This window comes from Annulohypoxylon truncatum (genome assembly GCF_022578515.1).
Source record: "Annulohypoxylon truncatum strain CBS 140777 unplaced genomic scaffold F4807scaffold_9, whole genome shotgun sequence".
Lineage (NCBI taxonomy): Eukaryota > Fungi > Ascomycota > Sordariomycetes > Xylariales > Hypoxylaceae > Annulohypoxylon > Annulohypoxylon truncatum.
The window spans coordinates 984,416-1,002,226 of NW_025953795.1; the positions used below are offsets into that span (position 1 = coordinate 984,416).

Here is a 17,811-nt window from a genome sequence, read left to right on the forward strand (position 1 = left end):
AATGACGGCGTCGTGCAGCACCTATGTTTTGGTGGCGGATACAGTTAAAACGCCTTTAGTCGATCCCCGAAGCCACCTTCGTAAACTCTTTACTCAACTTAGTCTTGTCATTTGTGGTTCCGAGAGTACCGCAGAAATGTGTACATCGCCATCGATTTCATAATTTACCAAGGTCCTAAATTGTTAGACATTCTTATTTAGCACCAATACCAAGTCACCGACATCAAAGAAGTCCTCAGACTAGGGTCATATCATTGGTGTTTATTGTATGGCACTACCTATCTTTGCTGTGACTTCTATCGTCCATCACTTATGGATTAACTCTCTTAGCCAGTAGCCATGATGTGAGACGGAACTTCCCTGCCTCTCAGCATCAAAAAAACACACAAAAGGGGCATAGACGGAAACGTGGATACCAGAGAAACCGAGATTCCTGGGATCAAAAAGCCGTCCCAACATTCTACGAATGTTTACCACTGACCAGCGGCCTCGTTGCCTGCATTCCAGGTATTCTTCTCCCAGTCTTCGCCGCCAGCTGCACCAGAGAAGGCGTTCGACTCCCAAGCATCTGAGGCACCAGGGGCGCCTCCTTGGGCACCAGCGAAAGCACCATCGTCGGCATCGTCGCGGGCAGGTTTGTCGGGAATCTCGTCATCGATAGGCGCCTTTTCAGCCTTGCATCGGACTTGAGTGTGTCCCATCTGTCCACACTGGTTGCACTTCACTCGGCTGTCTTTTTTGGGTGTTAGCCTTCTAATTAGGACATACAAATAGGCATATTGATAGTACTTACAGTCACGAGGCTTGGGGCAGTCCTTCGACACGTGTCCGAACTCATCGCAGTTGCGGCACTGGATCTTCTTCGGGTTCGGACAGTCTTTGGAATTGTGGCCCTCTTCATGACAGTTGAAACACGCGCGACTACGACCACCTCCTTGGGGGCAATCCTTGGCGTAATGACCAGCTGAGAAAACCAGTTAGTTTTACTCATAATTCGTTTGATAATGTTGGTAGTTAACTCACTTCCACCACAGTTGCGACACTCCAGATCATCAGGGGCGCGACGAGGCACGGGACCTATGAATTCGTCAATAAGGAACTTGAACATGGCAATGATAACTTTTCTTACAGTCTTTGGCAATGTGGCCCTCTTGGCTAAATCATATACGTGATCAGCGATGAACGGTATGCAAATCGGACGATATGTGACTTACCCGCAGTTCTTGCAACCAAATTTAACCTTGCGTGGCTCCGGACCTTTGATTGTTAGTATAGAATGAAACCGAGCTTCTTTGGTTGAACTTACAGTCGCGGATACGGTGGCCTGGCTGGTCGCAGTTGAAGCACGTGATGACAGTTTGCTCCTTTTGGACCTTCTCTTGCGGGCATCGCTTCGAGATATGGCCAAGCTCACCACAGTTGAGGCACTTGGGCACACCACGTTCAACGGTCTCACCGGCATTTCGGAGACGCGCCATATTCTCCTCTGCTGACTTAGGGAAGTGATCGGCCTCGCGGCGACGGAGCGGCTTGTCATTCCAGCGATAATGAACGCGGTATTTCTTGTCAAGGTTACCTTGAAGATCCATGTGGGTGTGAGTCGGCATCAGTGCGGGATTCTCGAGGGCCATCAAGTAGAACTGAATGCCCTGGCCACGGAAGGATTCCTCCAGATCAGCGTAAGTAGTATCAGGCTGACTCTTGACATACTCCTGGATACCTTCCTTGACATCGTCCACGTCCTTGTCTGCAATTCCTTGCATGATCTTCTGCCAAGCTATCTCAGCGTTAACCTCACGGAAGGCTGAGCGGTCGATCTTGCGGGCATTCTCGCAGCCAAAGGAAACGTGGCCTGTTGAAACCCATGCAATCAGCTATCTACGAACCCAACCATGGGAAGTATCGATTATTTTGGACTCTTACCTTCCTGACCGCAGTTGTTGCAAACGATGGGAACCTTCTTGGGACAGTCCTTGGCCATGTGGCCGTCCTCATGGCAATTTCGACACTCACCAGTGAACTCCTGGGGAGGAGCAGTGGGACAGTCGCGGATTAGATGGTCCACAGCGTTACAGTGTCGACACTTCATGATACGAGGCTTGGGGCAGTCGGACTTCTGGTGTCTTTGGCATCATTAGCTAACGTCGTGAATAGTAGGTTATTCGACTTACCCTGCTTCACCACAATTGAAGCAAGCTCGGTCATCTCCACCTCCACCTCCACCTCCACCAGGGCCGCCAAAGGAGCCACCAGCATCGGCATCGGCATTAGCACCAGCAAGGGTGTCATCATGGGAACCAAAATCAATACCAACGTTGGAAGCGGCGCCGCCGTCATCCCACTCATTGGTGGAGATGGCATTGGCGCGATGGTCGCCCCAGTCGGACATGGTGATTGCTTGTGGAAAGACTTGGTAACTGGGTCAGCGATATCCTGAGTGATAGAAACGCGAAGTGCAGTCAAGTTTATCTTGAGGAAATGGCAAACCACAAGACATTGACCGGTGATGGGATGTGACAATAATGTTTAGAAGATGAGCAAAGGGAATTTATAGATAGGGGAAAAGAGCAGAAGTGACCGAGGTATAAGTTCTTAGAAATCTCAAGGGTTCAGCCACTGATACTTACTTAGGTATTCAAGTGTGATGTGATAAAGTTGGCCTGGCTGAGAGAAAAAAAAAAGAAAAAGAAAAGAAAAGAAAAGCATGCAGTACCACTAGAAAATAGAGAAGGAGAACTACTCCCGAGGTCGGTTTCTGTTTGGTAGAATGGTGGGTGCCAACTCACTCACTCCGTTCTACCTAAGCCCGGTATCTAGGGCCTAGGCAAGCAACAGAAGTATAGAGTAAGGCAGAAATGAAAATGAAAAACAGGGAATGGGAAATAATGTGAAGGGGCACGTGTAGGTGGCATGAGAAAAGGAAAATCAACATGGTAAAAACAGCATTTGATTCACATACCTTATAGTGATGACAGGAAATGGAAGAAAAGAAATCACGAAGGAGTGTGCAGAGAAGCTTGAAGTCAGCTTCTGCGCAGGCGCAATACCTAGTCTCAACTTTCTGTGGTAGAAGACCGCAGAGAGATTGAGAGGGGAAGCGGAGAGATGGTGTGTGAAGATGGGTGATCAAGGGAGAATCCTTGTGTGGTAAATAAAGGAGAGGGTGGAAGGAAAAGTGTGACCTTGGTAGGAAATACTTTTACAATGGGCATTTTCGAAATCGAACCTCACTGCCTGGGGAAACCGCGTTCTCTGATTTACTATATTCCAGGCATGTTAAAACGGCATGAGGAAGGTTTAACGTGTGGGTTAAACGGCATGGCCGGTGGCAGTTGCCTTATGCTCAGTCAAACGGTCATCATACATACTAGCTACATATCTCTTCATACTAATATAAGGGCTAGTAATGTAGATATTAGTACCTTGAATGCTTGGAGACAAGGTCTCAGGACGTACCAAACGATAGATGCTCAACTATCATTAAAAGTCGACGTCGGCTTATGGATATATCCCCAGTATGAGGACCTCACATCATACCTAGGTAGGTAGATCAGGTCGATCGGCTACGGGCTATGCTATAGGTCTGGCTTTTCTTCTTTGGCACCCCTTACACAATGCTATCGGTTTCACTTAGGTGCCTGGGTAGGTATGTAAGTTATAGTCTTAAAACAAGATCTTTGCGATTCAATGACAATATAGGTACATGTAAATACTTGAATATTTGTCTTCCTAGGCAACATGAGTTTTCCATTATCCACTAGTCATCTAATCATGGCAGAGCATCTAGATCCTCGAAGATTCAACCAAAGAAACTATGTATGAACTGGACCTTGTAAATGTATCCGTTGTATTGATATTGGCGTTCTGCCTAGGTACCTACATAGTACGCTATTCTGAGTACTTGACTGGAAGTATAAGGAGCTGCTACTACGCAAAAGAAAACATCAGAGGTAAATTGCTTCCGGTAAGGCGTTTTTTAAGTTATAAAGACTAGGATTATGCCTATGTGGTCACTTCGATAAGTAGGTAGTTGGTAATGTTGAGTTGGAAGTGTTGTAGAATTTGTATGAAATTGAAATGAATACTGTGAAACTAGGTCTTATTTGAAACCGAGCTCCAAATTTGTACTTGAAAGAGGTGTTGCTCTAGTTACCTAACTAGAATAAAATAGCTTCAGCTACCTACTAGTGTAATACTGCTACAGGTCCTCAGGTAGGTAAGCAACCCAAAAAGGGGTGTGGAATTGATAACTATAGAGAAACAAAGGGAACATTAACGAGCAATGCAAACACATGGACTCCTAGTGATAACAGTGAGAGTTAACTGATCATAAAATATGTCATATTCATTATAAATAATTAGACTTATCATTGTATTATTAGCATTATCTATGGTGTAAATGAGTACTAGATATGTCAAAACAATCATTTTTATTTTGAGTATTTATTAGAAGATACTACTGGGAATCTAACTATATATCTTCTTGAGTATGTACTAATGACCATGGCTCTTTAGGGCATAAAAGCTTCTATCTTGAATTTGAGAAACCCTTAATGGTACATTGCCGCCAAAAGCCACCTATTAAGACATAAAGTACATATGTACGAAGTGCTTGAATATGAGTAGGTAGGTGGCTATAGTCTACTTCTTGTATATCAAAGCATCCATGGATACCTACCTGTACGTATGCGGCTTGGGTGGGGTTTGGAGGGTCAGTGAGAAGAGCAAGGGGGTTAACGGCTCGGGTTACAATGGGTGATATTTGACGTCCGGTAGCGCAGTGTCTCTCTTCTGCCCGACGAAACAAGCAAATAGGAGCAACTTGAAAATTATAAGTACGGCTTCCTCACTTCTGTCACCTGGAGCGAACTTTTTAACCCTAATTGTATTTATCCATATACTAACGATAGTTGAAAATTGCTTCTGGCTATACCACCGAGATGTCGGCCCCTCCCAACCTTCCAAAAATGACTTACCGTCTCCTGGGCCGATCCGGCCTCCACGTCTCGGCCATCTCTTTAGGTGGCTGGCTCACTTACGGCGGACACGTTGATAATGGTGAATTGCCTGCCCGCAAGCATACGAGCTAGTTGCTAACGCGAGGTGACAGAGAACACATTCGCATGTATGAAAGCCGCTTACGACAGCGGTATAAACTTCTTCGACTGTGCCGAGGTCTATGCAGGTAAGGTAGTCTGCCCATGGGACTCCCGGAGGCACGTTAAAGTCCTTGGATTAACGTAGAGGATGTTTAGGGGGCAAGTCGGAAGAAGTTATGGGCGAGGCGATTAGGAAATTCGGCTGGAAACGCAACGATCTCGTTATCTCAACAAAGGTATTGCAATAATACAAACAGCGGCTTTGAATTTTCGGGGTTGGACGCTGATGCTGACATTTCTCAAGATCTATTGGGGTGCTGCTTTTGGTGACAACCCTGTGAACAACAAGGGTCTCAGCCGAAAGCACGTTATTGAGGGCGCGAATGCCTCCCTATCTCGCCTGGGACTCGATTACGTGGACTTGATCTACGCCCACCGCCCGGATAGATTGACTCCGATGGAAGAGACAGTTCGCGCCTTCAACCACTTGATCAACACCGGAAAGGCATTATATTGGGGCACATCAGAATGGAACGCGGACGAAATTGCTGCGGCCTGGCGTCACGCGGATAGGTTGGGTCTCATAGGTCCCGTCATGGAGCAGCCGCTTTATAACATGCTAGACCGCGAGAAGGTAGAGAGGGAGTTTGCGCACTTGTACCGGGAAGTTGGTCTAGGACTGACCGTATTCTCGCCTATGAAATCGGGTATTCTCACTGGCAAGTACCGGGACGGAATCCCGTCCGACTCACGATTCGCTCAAAAGTCGGTCGAATTTATCGCCGGTTTCTGGAGACGAACGGGCAAGGAGAAGTGGGATGGTTTCGTTGAGCAAGTGAACAAATTGGAGCCCATTGCGAACCAACTGGGCATCAAACAGAGTCAGCTGGCCCTGGCGTGGGTACTAAAGAACCCTCATGTGAGTTCGGCCATAACAGGAGCTAGTAGTGCCGAGCAGGTTTATGAGAATGTGCGGGCTCTTGAAGCCATAGACAAGCTAACGCCGGAAATCATGGCCAAGGTCGATGAAATACTAGGGAACAAGCCGCCGGCGATCGTTGAAAGGTTTTAGAATAATAGTCTGCGTATTATCTACCGTTGATAGATGTGTAAGAATAGTATCTAAAGAATAAAAAGATACCAACGTGGGTGGCCATCATTGAGCATCTCTTAAAAATTTGGTTCAGTTACGATGCTCTCGAAAAGGGCGTCGAATTTGTGCGGTCCGAAGGTGTAAGGTGTTAGTATCCATTAAGATTAGAGAATACCCCTGATACACCTAACGTCAATCCGAGGCAAATGCCACGCGAGACTGACTATTTCCACCATGCGGAGGCCAATGATCTATGCAACCTAATACACCAATATGTTGAATCGCCGTTCGACATATCATATCCCCTTTGATCCCGGGCTTCAGGATCCCATTAAAACTTTAAAATTACCCAATCAATATGCTATCCCCTAACTCCTTTGCCGTATGCAGATACATTGTCCCGTTCACTCGTATTTTACTTCAAATATATAATTCAACTCGAGCTTAAGACCGCTCTTGGGGGCGGTTCCGGTAAATTCGAAGTTGAGGTCGGCGCAGCGGATTGGGTTTCGGACTGGTCCGCTCCTTGTTGTAAATCTTCGTAAGCGGGTGGTCTGCTTGTACTAGCGCCCTCCGTATTTGTGATATCCGGTGGTTGTGGTATGGGTCTCAACTCTACGCCCTCCGTGTCTTCGGGTTGTTTCTGCGGTGCGGTATAGGCCGGCGGCGCTTCGCCCAACTCGTTCAACCCCTCCTCCCTACTACCAAACCCAAAGCCTAACCCTCGCCTTTGTCCACGTTCCCGTCGCTCGTTCGGCGGCCTCTGCCTCGGTCGCCGCCCCATCGCTTCTATATCTTGTTCTAAGGCGTTGGTACCGTAAAGCATGCGCAGCTTTCTGCGTCGACGGTAACGGTAACACATGAGCAGCGTTCCGCCACCGACAAATATGATGAGCGGAACCAAGACCCATGAGAAGGGATATGTTGAGAAGATATTACCAGAGTCGCCGTCGCCGTCGCCGTTGTCCATTTTGTTTATTCTTGCCGCTTATCGCGTGCTTCAAATCGAATCGAATGGGTAGTCAATTAACTTAGATATCGAAGCGACGGGTTATATGTCGAATTGGAGATGGTGATGTATATAGAAGATTTAATATCTATAGGCGAAGTAGAGTATGTCGAGTGTGACATAGAGAGCGGAGTTCGTATGTAGTACTGGGAGTCGAAGGAGTGATAATGGAGGGTGATGATTTCATCTAAGGTCTGGTGGGTGGCGTTGTATCGTGTGCTGTCGGCTTTGCAACGCTGCGCTTGCGAAAGCATCACATGGGAATAGATCTACAATAGAACTTCTGGAGCCGTTTGACGGCAGCTTGACTGAATTTGTTGATGGTACAATGTATTTGATCGGCAGACAAAGAGACGGGATGATGTGAATAACGAGGTATTCTTGGCTTCTTGGCTCTCTATTCTATAGTATGCATCTTGCTAAGACAGGTCAGGTAGAGTCGTAACCAATGGAATTGTCTCACACAGGAGAAAGTTGAATATATCTGGATTTTGCCCAGGCGGATTTCGAGATGGGCAAGATGGGACCCGGTAAGTTCGGAACGCTAAGTTGACCAAGCTTTATCTTGCAACACCACGTTATGTACTTACCTATTGTCAATGTACCCAGCGTCCGCTAGTGTACGACGTACGTAACCGCCCAGGAAAGAACGGCGCTAGCAGTCATCGCCCCGCCGCCTTGGTACATAAAGCTACTTTACATTGGTTGGCGTCGTTGGGGCATCTTGTCCCGTATTTAGATATACATAGAATACGAATAAGAAAATGTCCGACAAGTTGTTTGGTTTGTTCATATTGGACGCTTTTTACCTTACCAACTGCCTTGCATAGGTTCATTACATATAATAATTATTTGCTTCCCAAATTGTGACGGGTTACCAACTTTGCTTCTCTAAGAGATTCTTTGAAGTTCCGTTCTTTGAAGAGACTTACGAAGTACCTAGGTGTGTGTTGGTTTTATACAGATGATCCGCGTATATGTATATATGATATATACCCTTTCATATGCCGCTTGGTGCTTTATCTACATATGTAATAAGAGAAAATGTAATTTGGATATCGAGATTTCAAAGAAGCTTCAAGGTTCCATGGTTTTTAAAGGTAATTATTCCAAAGCATGAAGGAAGGTACGACGATTGCATGTACCTAAAGACCCACCAGCTTTCTCACTAAACTCTATTTGATGAATTTAGAGATTTTTGTGGATCCCTGGCGATGGCAGGTACAAAAACTGCGCTGCAGATACCTACTGTGGGGGAGTATTTAACATCTAAGCCGGTAAAACCAACTAAGCCTAGAATCCTACCTTAAACATCGTCAATACATGAAATCCTTGTCTTTCTCAAACAATCACCACTATCATCTGAAATAACAATCTTGGAACTCAGGACTCACACAGTAACGACGATAAAGCTTCCATACCGACAACCAAATATCTTCAGGCTTCGGCACCTTTGAATTTTAGTAAGGAGCAGTCAATTTGCCACCGTTCATCTATCGCCAAACGCGATGGTTCGGGCAATCAAGGGTTGGTTTAATTCCTTCGGCTTACTACATACATAATTCTTATGGCTCGGGTCCTGATTTATGTCCCTAGGAACTTTGGTCGAGTGCGACCCTTCGATTAAATCAATCATTATCAGCATCGATAGCGAGAATAATGATTATATAATTGAGGACCTTGACGAATCTCATCTGGTGATCAAAGACAACATGGTGACTCAGTTGAAGATGGAGCTTGACAAGGTGTGTCTAATCAGGTACTTTTGAATTCTTATTTCTAGCTACTAATATATGACAGCGTCTAAAGGAAAATGTCCCCGATGTAGAGGACGACTCAGATTCCGATCAAGACGTCAAATAAGGGAACAACTTTTGAAACTGGAATCCCTCTACAAATAGTTGTACATAATTTCTAGGTCGTGCATCTGATACGGCGTTCTAGGATTGACGCAGAATACTAGTTTTTTTGACACCAGCTCTTGATACACTTAAAGTTGAAACGTGTTGGTATATTCGTAAGTATATCCTGCTAGCACCAAGCTATAGTTTCTCAAATCTTGGCTTGGTCTTTTTCAGTCCAGAGAGCAATGCGGATTTGAAGTCATCGGATTGGAGCATCGCTTGGTTCCATATGCTGGTGTATCTCAAGCCTAGTTCGGTTAGCTAAAGCTAGCTAGGTATACGATTAAGCCACACTTACTATCTGCAACAGTATTGTCTCTCGCATGGTTCAAGAGTTCTTTCGTGCCCTGGACGGCGACAGGGCTTTTCGAGGCTATAAAAGTCGCTAACTTTACAGCCACCTCGACGGCCTTGGCCTTGGTTTCTAGTACCTGGCTCACAAACCCGACAGCGAGGGCCTCATCGGCACCGAAGCCTCGAGCTGTCAAGCAGACATCTTTCACCCACGAAAAACTCGAGACGATCTTGGGTAGTCTGCTTAAAGTCCCTATATCTGCGGCCATGCCAATATCGACCTCCTTCACGGCAAACTTGGTGTCTTTCGAGCATATTCTAATGTCAGCACAGCAGGCAATATCGATAGCCAGGCCGATGGATATGCCGTGCATCACAAGGATCACAGCTTGCGTCCGGTTAGTTGATGGTTAATTTAGACAGTACGGGATGATGGGTTGCTCACGCTTCTCGCATTTCTCTATCTGGCCTATGCAGTCCTGGAACTGGACAATCTGACGCCGATGTTTCGTTGCCTGCCTTGCCATATCTAGCTTCTCACCACTACCCCCTACAAGGCCTCCCTGGCTAGCCGCTTGTACATCTAGGCCAGCCGTGAACGCCCGGTCACCGGCTGCGGAGAAGACTACAGCACGAACTTCGGGATCGTGAGATAGTCTCGCAAATGCTGTTCCTAGCTCGGTCCACATCTCCTCCGTGAAAGCGTTCAGCTTAGATGGTCGGTTGATCTCGACATGAGCCACATATTCAGAGGGTGATGAGATCAGAAAGTATTTGAAGTCAGAGTATCCTTCTAACCGAGACATGATCCGTACCCTTAGTCTGGCAGTGAATAATTCGATATAACCGAAAATTAAATAATACAATGTCTTTGGAAACGTTAAATAGATGACGGTAATTCTATATATGCCCCAGTAGTCCCGGCTTCGTAACGGTCACCTTACACCTAAAGTTACCGAGGCACCTGTCAAGGCCCGCTTAATATACAAGGTACATTTGTAAATACGTACCGTGCAGTTCTCCAGCCACAGCTCGTGATCCACTTTGTTACGGGTACTCAGGTACAACATTATCAAATGTCTTATCGTAGTGGATCGTCGGCGGAAATTTGTTGGATTGACCGACCTCTAAGAAGAAAAAAAAAGTTAATTCAACTCAATTCGCCGTTTTTTTCTCCCCCAAACGGAGGCACACGACAGCGATATTAGTTCCATTAACGATGGCGGCAGAGGTCACGCCACTCCAGCAGCTGAAGCTGCCTTCTGGGCCTTCGCCAATTACCGCAGAGCAGCGATATTGGAAGTCATTCAAGAACCAACTTGTGCTTCCATCGCCGACGCAATACCCCATCACACACATCACCGTCCCAGCGACGAATCCAGATACAATTGGCTCCTCCAACAATGACTATTTCGCCGTCACGACCGGCACCCGAGTCCAGATCTACTCTATAAGAACAAGGAAGCTGGTAAAGACGATCACTCGTTTCGGGGACATTGCGCGGAGCGGAGACGTACGGCGGGACGGTCGTATATTGGTGGCTGGAGACGACACGGGAAAGGTCCAGGTATTCGACGTCGGGTCGCGAGCCATTCTGAAGACATGGACGCAACACAAACAGCCGGTATGGACGACCAAGTTCTCGCCGGCCGACCTCACCACTCTTATGAGCACGAGCGACGACAAGACCGTGCGGCTATGGGACCTGCCTAGTCAAGAGAGCACGTCGACGTTCGTAGGCCACGGCGACTACGTGCGCAGCGGCAGCTTCATGCCCGGGACCATGTCGAACATGTTGGTCTCCGGCAGCTACGACGCGACGGTCAAGCTCTGGGACCCGCGCACGCCCGGCACGGCCGTCATGACCTTCAAGCACGCCGCGCCCATCGAGGACGTGCTGCCGCTGCCGTCCGGCACCACCGTGCTCGCCTCGTCCGAGAACCAGATCTCCGTGCTCGACCTCGTCGCCGCCAAGCCGCAGCACCTCATCTCCAACCACCAGAAGACCGTCACCTCGCTCTCGCTCGCCTCCAACGGCCGCCGCCTCGTCTCCGGCGGCCTCGACGGCCACGTCAAGATCTTCGAGACGACCGGCTGGAACGTCGTCGCCGGCGCCAAGTACCCCTCCCCCGTGCTCGCCGTCCGCGTCGTCACCGCCGGCGCCAACGACGACGACCGCCACCTCGCCGTCGGCATGCAGTCCGGCGTGCTCTCGCTGCGCACGCGGCTCACGGGGCCCGAGGCCGCGCGCGAGCGCGAGCGCGAGAAGGAGATGTCGGCCCTGCTCGCCGGCACCATCGACGCGCACGACCAGGCGAGCAAGAAGCGGAAGCAGCGCCACGCCGCCTCGCGGCGTCTGGACATGGTGGGCGAGGGCGCCGACGTGGTCATCGCCAACGACCTGTCGCGGCCGCGGCGCGAGACGGCGTGGCAGAAGGACCTGCGGCACGGCCGGTTCGGCGCGGCGCTCGATCGCGTCCTGGACGCGCGCGCCAAGGACCACAGCTCGCTGACGGTGCTGACGGTGCTCACGGCGCTGCGGCACCGCAGCGCGCTGCGCGACGCGCTCGAGGGCCGCGACGAGAACACCGTCCAGCCCGTGCTCAAGTGGGTGCAGACGCACGTCGTGGACCCGCGCTACGTCGGCGTCTGCGTCGACGTCGCCGCACACCTGCTCGACCTGTACGCCGAGTTCGTCGGCGGCAGCGCCGAGCTCCAGACCGCCTTCAAGACGCTGCACCGCCGCGTCCGCCTCGAGGTCGAGAGGGCGCAGATGGCGACGCAGACCGGCGGCATGCTGGGGACTTTGCTGGTTGGGATGGAGTGATGATGATGATGGTCATGGCCATGGGGTTTCAGCACTGGTTTTGCTTATTCGGTTGTACGTTACGTGCTGCCTTAGAGATAAGTAGATAGATGGGAGAGATAGAAGAGCGGCAAGTCGATCGGAGTCGAAAGGAGAAGAGACAGTCACGAGTTGGTTTTCCCTTTTTTTTATGCATGGCGATGGTGTTGCAGGTCGGGAAAAAGAAAAACAATCAAGTCGATGGTATTAACCCATTGACAAAGGTCGCGATTCAGGAACGGGGCTTGATATCGAGGTACTCGAACGAACCAGACATCGCCGCCGGGTATCGTAAGTTTATGCAGGAAGAAGGGAAAAGGGCAGACGGCAAGAGAAAGGTCTGGTGGTTTACCTACTACCAGACTCGCTACCTTCCGAGTAGAGATACCATGTAATAACTTTTGCATTTGGTAGTAGAACACAAATCTAAATAGAAAAACCTTGTATCCTCTTACCTACAAGAACATGAGGTTGCACATGGACAGACACTCGACATCACAAGCGACACAATACGTATAAATCATTTGAAGTTTCGTGTATTTGCGAGGTACCTGACCGAAACTGTTCTGTGTAGAACTGAAGCTATCTGCCACCTGCTTAGGTAGTCCTCAGGTTGGCTTTCCGGCTTCTAAATTGTGACACAGCGAGGTGTTCACAATAAGTCTAAACTAATATTTAGACGATGTTTCATTCGGCCCTCCACATTTTTCACGCACCAGATAGATACCCTCCCGAGCGTCTTGTCTAAATCACCACGACTAAACGCGATTGACCCCCAATGTTGCAAGGAACCCTATATGCCAGGCCAGATAGGAACTGAAGAAAAGAGAATGATGGAACATCACAAGCACAAAATCACCCACGCCTCCTTTTGAAACATTATACTGTACAACGCCTTCTCTTAAGAATTCGTGATATTTCGTGTTCTCAATACCCGCCGTGCCGTCGTGCTCTGCCCGTGCCAATATCGATTCTGCTCATCTCCTCCATTAGTGCCCATTCATCATCACCTCGCCCGGATGACGGTCCTAAGCCACCGCTCATCATTGGGATCTTGGCCGGAATCGGCGGTCCGCTACCATATCCCGTACGAGCAACGCCAGGTCCATGATTCTCATAGTCGAATGTGCTCGCACGGACAAGTGCTCTTGGGGGCGTACTATTGCGCTGGTGGGGCGTTGAAGGACCGAGGGGGCTAGGCCCCGAAGAGATAGGTGCTGGTAAGGCTGATGCACGATGCGTTTTCTTTTGTAACCGGTTACGTCCCGTACTTGCAGGTGGAGAAGGTACAATCTCAGTAGTGTATGCGGTCTGTAGACCAGCCATAGACTGCGGACGAGCAAGTTCACGAGGTGCACGCCGACCTGAGGGTGGCATTGGTTGTGCCCCCGCAGGAATTGGACGTGACCGTGTCTGGGAAGGCTCGGCCGATTTCTTTGGCTCTGGCTCCGGTGCCCAGCTTTCCATGGGTAAGTGATCCGAAGGATCAACCTCTCTGCCATCTGGGGTTATAATTTTCCCCTCTGCATTGGTGTATTCCATGGACTTTGATCCGTCCTTAGTCGATGCAACAGTAGGGTTCAGAGCATCGTACGAATCCGGACCGAAAGGGATACCCGAGAGTCGCCGAGCGTCAGGTGGAGGCGGAGCTGGGCTAACTGACTTTCGCTTGATCGTATGATTAGCATTTGGGTTAGGAGACGTTCCCCGCGGTCTGGAAACAGGCGCTGGAACAGAAGCAGTGGTCGGCCCACTGGAATAAGGGACAACACTTCTTTCATAAGATCTCGAGGTATTCATATGGTGGGTGTTGGGTGAATATTTAACGAGGTAATTCGACGGCGGATCGCTTTGCTGTCTACCTCGAGCTGGAATATCCATAGGGATAGGCTGCGTATATCGGTGGCCCTGCTTTCTCTCTTGATGAAATCGATCTGAGATCTCTCGTGCTAAGGCAGGGTCAACTCCTGGAACTAGTGTTGGAGGAACAGGAGCTAGATCATAATCGCCTGAGGTATGAACCTGGCTGTCTTCTAGCTCACTTGGGTGATTATAAGTACGTTCGTTGTACTTTGAATACGGCCGAGATACCAGGGTAAGCGCTTGAGAATAATCTTCGGAAGCCATCGGCTCTGGTGATGGACTGAAGCCGTTAGGTTCGTACTGCTGTTGTGATGGAATAGGAGAAGGGCTATAATGACCAGATCCCGCACTTCCTCGTCCACCTATATTCAACGGTGCAGGACTTGAGGCTTGGTGGAACTCCCGTTCATCGTATTCGAGCGCCCGGGACCCGCTAAGTCTACTTCTAGCGCTCGGTGGCGTCCAAGACTCTGGAACATCCTCCACTGTCGGCTGCATCGATCGATATTGGGCCTCATATGCCGAATCGTAAGAATAATGTCGCGGAGCAGATTGATGGCCGACATCGTTCTCGTGGTACTGTGCCGTGCTTTGTACTTCCGGTGCGGATTCAAACGGACGATATGTAGGTCGTCCTGGGTAAGAAGATGAGGGGGAGGATACTGAGTATCGATGAGCTTCACTTCGTAAAACGTCATGCCTCATCAGTGGTGCAGCCTTATGCTGGGGAGCATCAAATGCGCCACGAGGTACAAGTTCATGTGAAGTTCCACTCGAGTTCCTTACTCGATGTACAGGTGGAGGCGGAGGACAGTCATCATTCTCAATTGACTGTCGGGGCTGATGAACAAGTGGTGAGGGAGAATCATAAGCATTGAAAGATGCTCGAGGATCGGACTCATACGTCCTGCCATAAGAATCCAGATGCCGCAAATGTTCGTTCTCCTGGGTAGGGAACTTATAATTCCTATCCAGAGTTCGATATTGTGGATGTTCCGCTCGGTGAGATGGTGTCGAGTATTGGTTCGCACTGGGGTGTGTTAGGGCGTACTGATCGGGTAGGTTGCTAGGCCTGTTTGAAGGCGACGTGCCATATTCAACCGTCTGTAGTGGTGTCGGATTGGAGACGAAGGTGGCTGGCGGATTTGGCTGGGCTCGTGGGGATGGCGTGTGAACTTGTTCTGTCACTGATGGCGAAGGCGCCTGGCCGGTAACTGGATCGGACGGCAATGGACGTCGCTTTACCGCGGTTTTCTGAGATCCGACTACAACATCTGGGTCGGCGCTTGCAGCTGCTACAGCCGGCTTCGCAACTGGCTTCTCCGGCTTCGGGCGACTGTCATAATAGGTGATCTCAATCCTGACCTCACCGGCATATTTGCCCTTGCAATTCAGGCTATGCCATTGGTCACTCTGGCCACCACCCCGTACGACTATATCACGAAGATCAATCCAGGTTTCACCTATCAATTCTGTCTTCCTATCGTCGTTGAAAACGGATAATTTCAGCTGGTAATAATCAGGCGAGTCGTGAACATTAAACCGAAGTTCTTGATCCCTACACCAGATTCAATCGTTAGATAGGATACATAAATATCATGAGATGAGATACGCACCATTTTGGAGTTTGTCCGCCTCTGATATCAGTAGTCGTCTTCTTCGCTTCCTTTGCAAGCCGTGCCGCACAGTAGGGATCTTGTTTCCCGATGGTCTTTCTGTTTGGGAGGTTCTTTGCTCGGTCGACGATAAGGACTAGTGTTCCAATATCGGGTCCATCGATACTCATATCGGAAAAGATACCGGCCGTGTGCATTCCATTCAACGGGTTGGATAGTTTCGTTTTGGCAGTCATTTTGCTTAATTATTTATTAGCTCTCATGAGTCTTAAATCGTAGTCGGATATTCGTTCGATGGACACAATTGGGGGTGCCAGCAGAGGTCAATGAGAAAGAAAAAATTAGGAGTCGGAAGTCGCAGGTCGTCGTTATTTGTTTACTCGGTTCGTGAGAAGAGGGATGAATGTCTTTGTTGACTTTCTGAAGTTCCAGCCAGCCTCATTTACGCTAAGCTGCACGAAGCTTAGCTGGTAAGTTGATCAAAGCGAGAGTCGGTGTCGTCGGTGTTGGGATCTAACGACTGGAACGAGAAAGAAAATTACGTCTGACGGAAAAAACCCACGAAGCCCAGTAAACCAATGAATAAGAGAACCAAGTTAAACGTTCAATATTATGAAGTAGAAGGGACCCAATTGGACTTATGCCCACCGGGACGCAGGAGAGTGCAGAAAGCAGAAAGAAGAAAAATCGATGACTTGCAGGAGTGGAAGCTATGTGGAAGCTAACGAGGGTAACAAAAGGGACTACCATACCTAATTGAGGCGGGTAGCGACTGCAATTCCAGTGGCTGGTGACGAAAATAATGAGGTTGGGGCTTATGGTTGGCTGAATAGCCCCTGCTGGTTCCTGGTGTAACGGCGCTAGGCCCGGTATTGCTAGTAAAAACCTCCACAGTCCAACACCCCGCCTCCCCAAAAAAACGCGATGCTAAGAACGAAGCTGACAGGGACTTTGTTTAGTGGGCTTCGGCCAATAGGAACGCAGGATCGAGGTACGTGGTAGGGATCAAGCTGCCCTGGTATTTTCTTCGGTTTCAATTTTCTTGTTTTAGACTCGTTTTCTGCAAGGTACCAGTCTTATCTCATATCTGCTGTTTATCGAAATGTTACTATCATGCTGTTCATGGCGTATTCTCTCAAGTGAGTTTCCTGGAATCGATTTTATGTCGTGCTTTGTTACATTTCGTCGCTTTTAGGAATTATCGATGCCTACTTTACACAGCCCAGACGCGCAATCCCCGAGGGCACTGCACCGTGCCGAGACAGCCAAACAGCTAAATGACGCGACCGGCAATATTTTCCGACGGCTCAGATCAATTCCCACAGTATCGGTTAAAGGACCATATCAGCTGATCTTATGAACAATCAACGTAATGTTGGAGGCTCATGCCTTTTTTTCATATCTACATATAAGTTCAGAAAGATTATCTATCCTCATAGTGTGATTGTAAAATGTACTTTGAATACAAACCAATCATTCAATAACGAACCATTAAAGGCGGACAGTGAGTGCGCAAGTTCAGCTGGAATGGTTCAGGATCTACACTCTCGATTTACGAGGCTGACGAACAAGCCGCTGTCGTATGCGATTGTGGGGCGTCCCATATATAGAACAACGCCGATCAGTCGAGGTCGATTCTCGAACAGAATAAGGAATTCGGGAGAATCTAGCTCTCGTCAAATACTTCGATACACCCATGGGTGCCTATGTTCTAGACTCTAAATTTTCAACAGCCTTCTACAAATTAGATTCGTCTTTTTAAGTCTAGTTGTCGTTGATTTTATGCTGTAAATTCTCCGGCATTTCAAATTGCATGCACCAATTCGGTGTGACAAACACATCATATCTAGTTGAGTGTGTTGGTTTCGACCCACAGTTGCATATCTTAAATACCGACACAAATCAAAGGGGACAGAAAAAATTCGCTTTCGTAAAGTGTGGGTAAAGTAGTGGGACATGCTTGATTGGATTTCTAGCTAAGTCGACAAAGTCCATTCGCCATAGTTTATGCCCACACCCGAATATTCGCTACATCAACTACCCGAATGCCAGAGACTAAGCCTCAGCGTGAGGCATAAGAAACTTCAC

At 48.6% G+C, this 17,811-nt stretch overlaps 6 protein-coding genes across 6 annotated transcripts; 3 read left to right on the top strand and 3 right to left on the bottom strand.

Moving 5' to 3' along the window:
- The first annotated feature begins 4,517 nt into the window (after positions 1-4,517).
- Positions 4,518-6,398, top strand: F4807DRAFT_400504 (Aldo/keto reductase). Its single transcript, XM_047996000.1, has 5 exons — positions 4,518-4,626; positions 4,777-5,058; positions 5,111-5,185; positions 5,256-5,335; positions 5,404-6,398. Exons 2-5 carry the CDS (start codon positions 4,941-4,943, stop codon positions 6,169-6,171), a joined length of 1,041 nt encoding a protein of 346 aa, XP_047856262.1. The 5' UTR covers positions 4,518-4,626; positions 4,777-4,940; the 3' UTR covers positions 6,172-6,398.
- Positions 6,399-7,380, bottom strand: F4807DRAFT_400505 (uncharacterized protein). Its single transcript, XM_047996001.1, has one exon. The coding sequence runs from the start codon at positions 7,160-7,162 to the stop codon at positions 6,626-6,628; it is 537 nt and encodes a 178-aa protein (XP_047856263.1). The 5' UTR covers positions 7,163-7,380; the 3' UTR covers positions 6,399-6,625.
- A 1,161-nt stretch (positions 7,381-8,541) lies between these two features.
- Positions 8,542-9,213, top strand: F4807DRAFT_400524 (RNA polymerase 2 general transcription and DNA repair factor tfiih component). The gene is made up of 3 exons (XM_047996002.1): positions 8,542-8,728; positions 8,798-8,946; positions 9,002-9,213. The coding sequence occupies exons 1-3, from the start codon at positions 8,710-8,712 to the stop codon at positions 9,062-9,064; spliced, it is 231 nt and encodes a 76-aa protein (XP_047856264.1). The 5' UTR covers positions 8,542-8,709; the 3' UTR covers positions 9,065-9,213.
- A 30-nt stretch (positions 9,214-9,243) lies between these two features.
- F4807DRAFT_450867 (ClpP/crotonase) lies at positions 9,244-10,205 on the bottom strand (the record flags this gene model as incomplete). Its single annotated transcript, XM_048000172.1, has 3 exons — positions 9,244-9,353; positions 9,404-9,787; positions 9,845-10,205. The coding sequence occupies 3 exons, from the start codon at positions 10,203-10,205 to the stop codon at positions 9,244-9,246; spliced, it is 855 nt and encodes a 284-aa protein (XP_047856265.1).
- Positions 10,206-10,455: 250 nt separating this feature from the next.
- F4807DRAFT_400556 (WD40 repeat-like protein) lies at positions 10,456-12,310 on the top strand. The gene has a single exon (XM_047996003.1). It carries the CDS (start codon positions 10,619-10,621, stop codon positions 12,224-12,226), a length of 1,608 nt encoding a protein of 535 aa, XP_047856266.1. The 5' UTR covers positions 10,456-10,618; the 3' UTR covers positions 12,227-12,310.
- Positions 12,311-12,738: 428 nt separating this feature from the next.
- On the bottom strand, positions 12,739-16,593 carry F4807DRAFT_418887 (uncharacterized protein). Its single transcript, XM_047997366.1, has 2 exons — positions 15,724-16,593; positions 12,739-15,665 (listed from the first exon to the last, which is right to left on the bottom strand). Exons 1-2 carry the CDS (start codon positions 15,957-15,959, stop codon positions 13,172-13,174), a joined length of 2,730 nt encoding a protein of 909 aa, XP_047856267.1. The 5' UTR covers positions 15,960-16,593; the 3' UTR covers positions 12,739-13,171.
- Between the last annotated feature and the right edge of the window lie 1,218 nt (positions 16,594-17,811).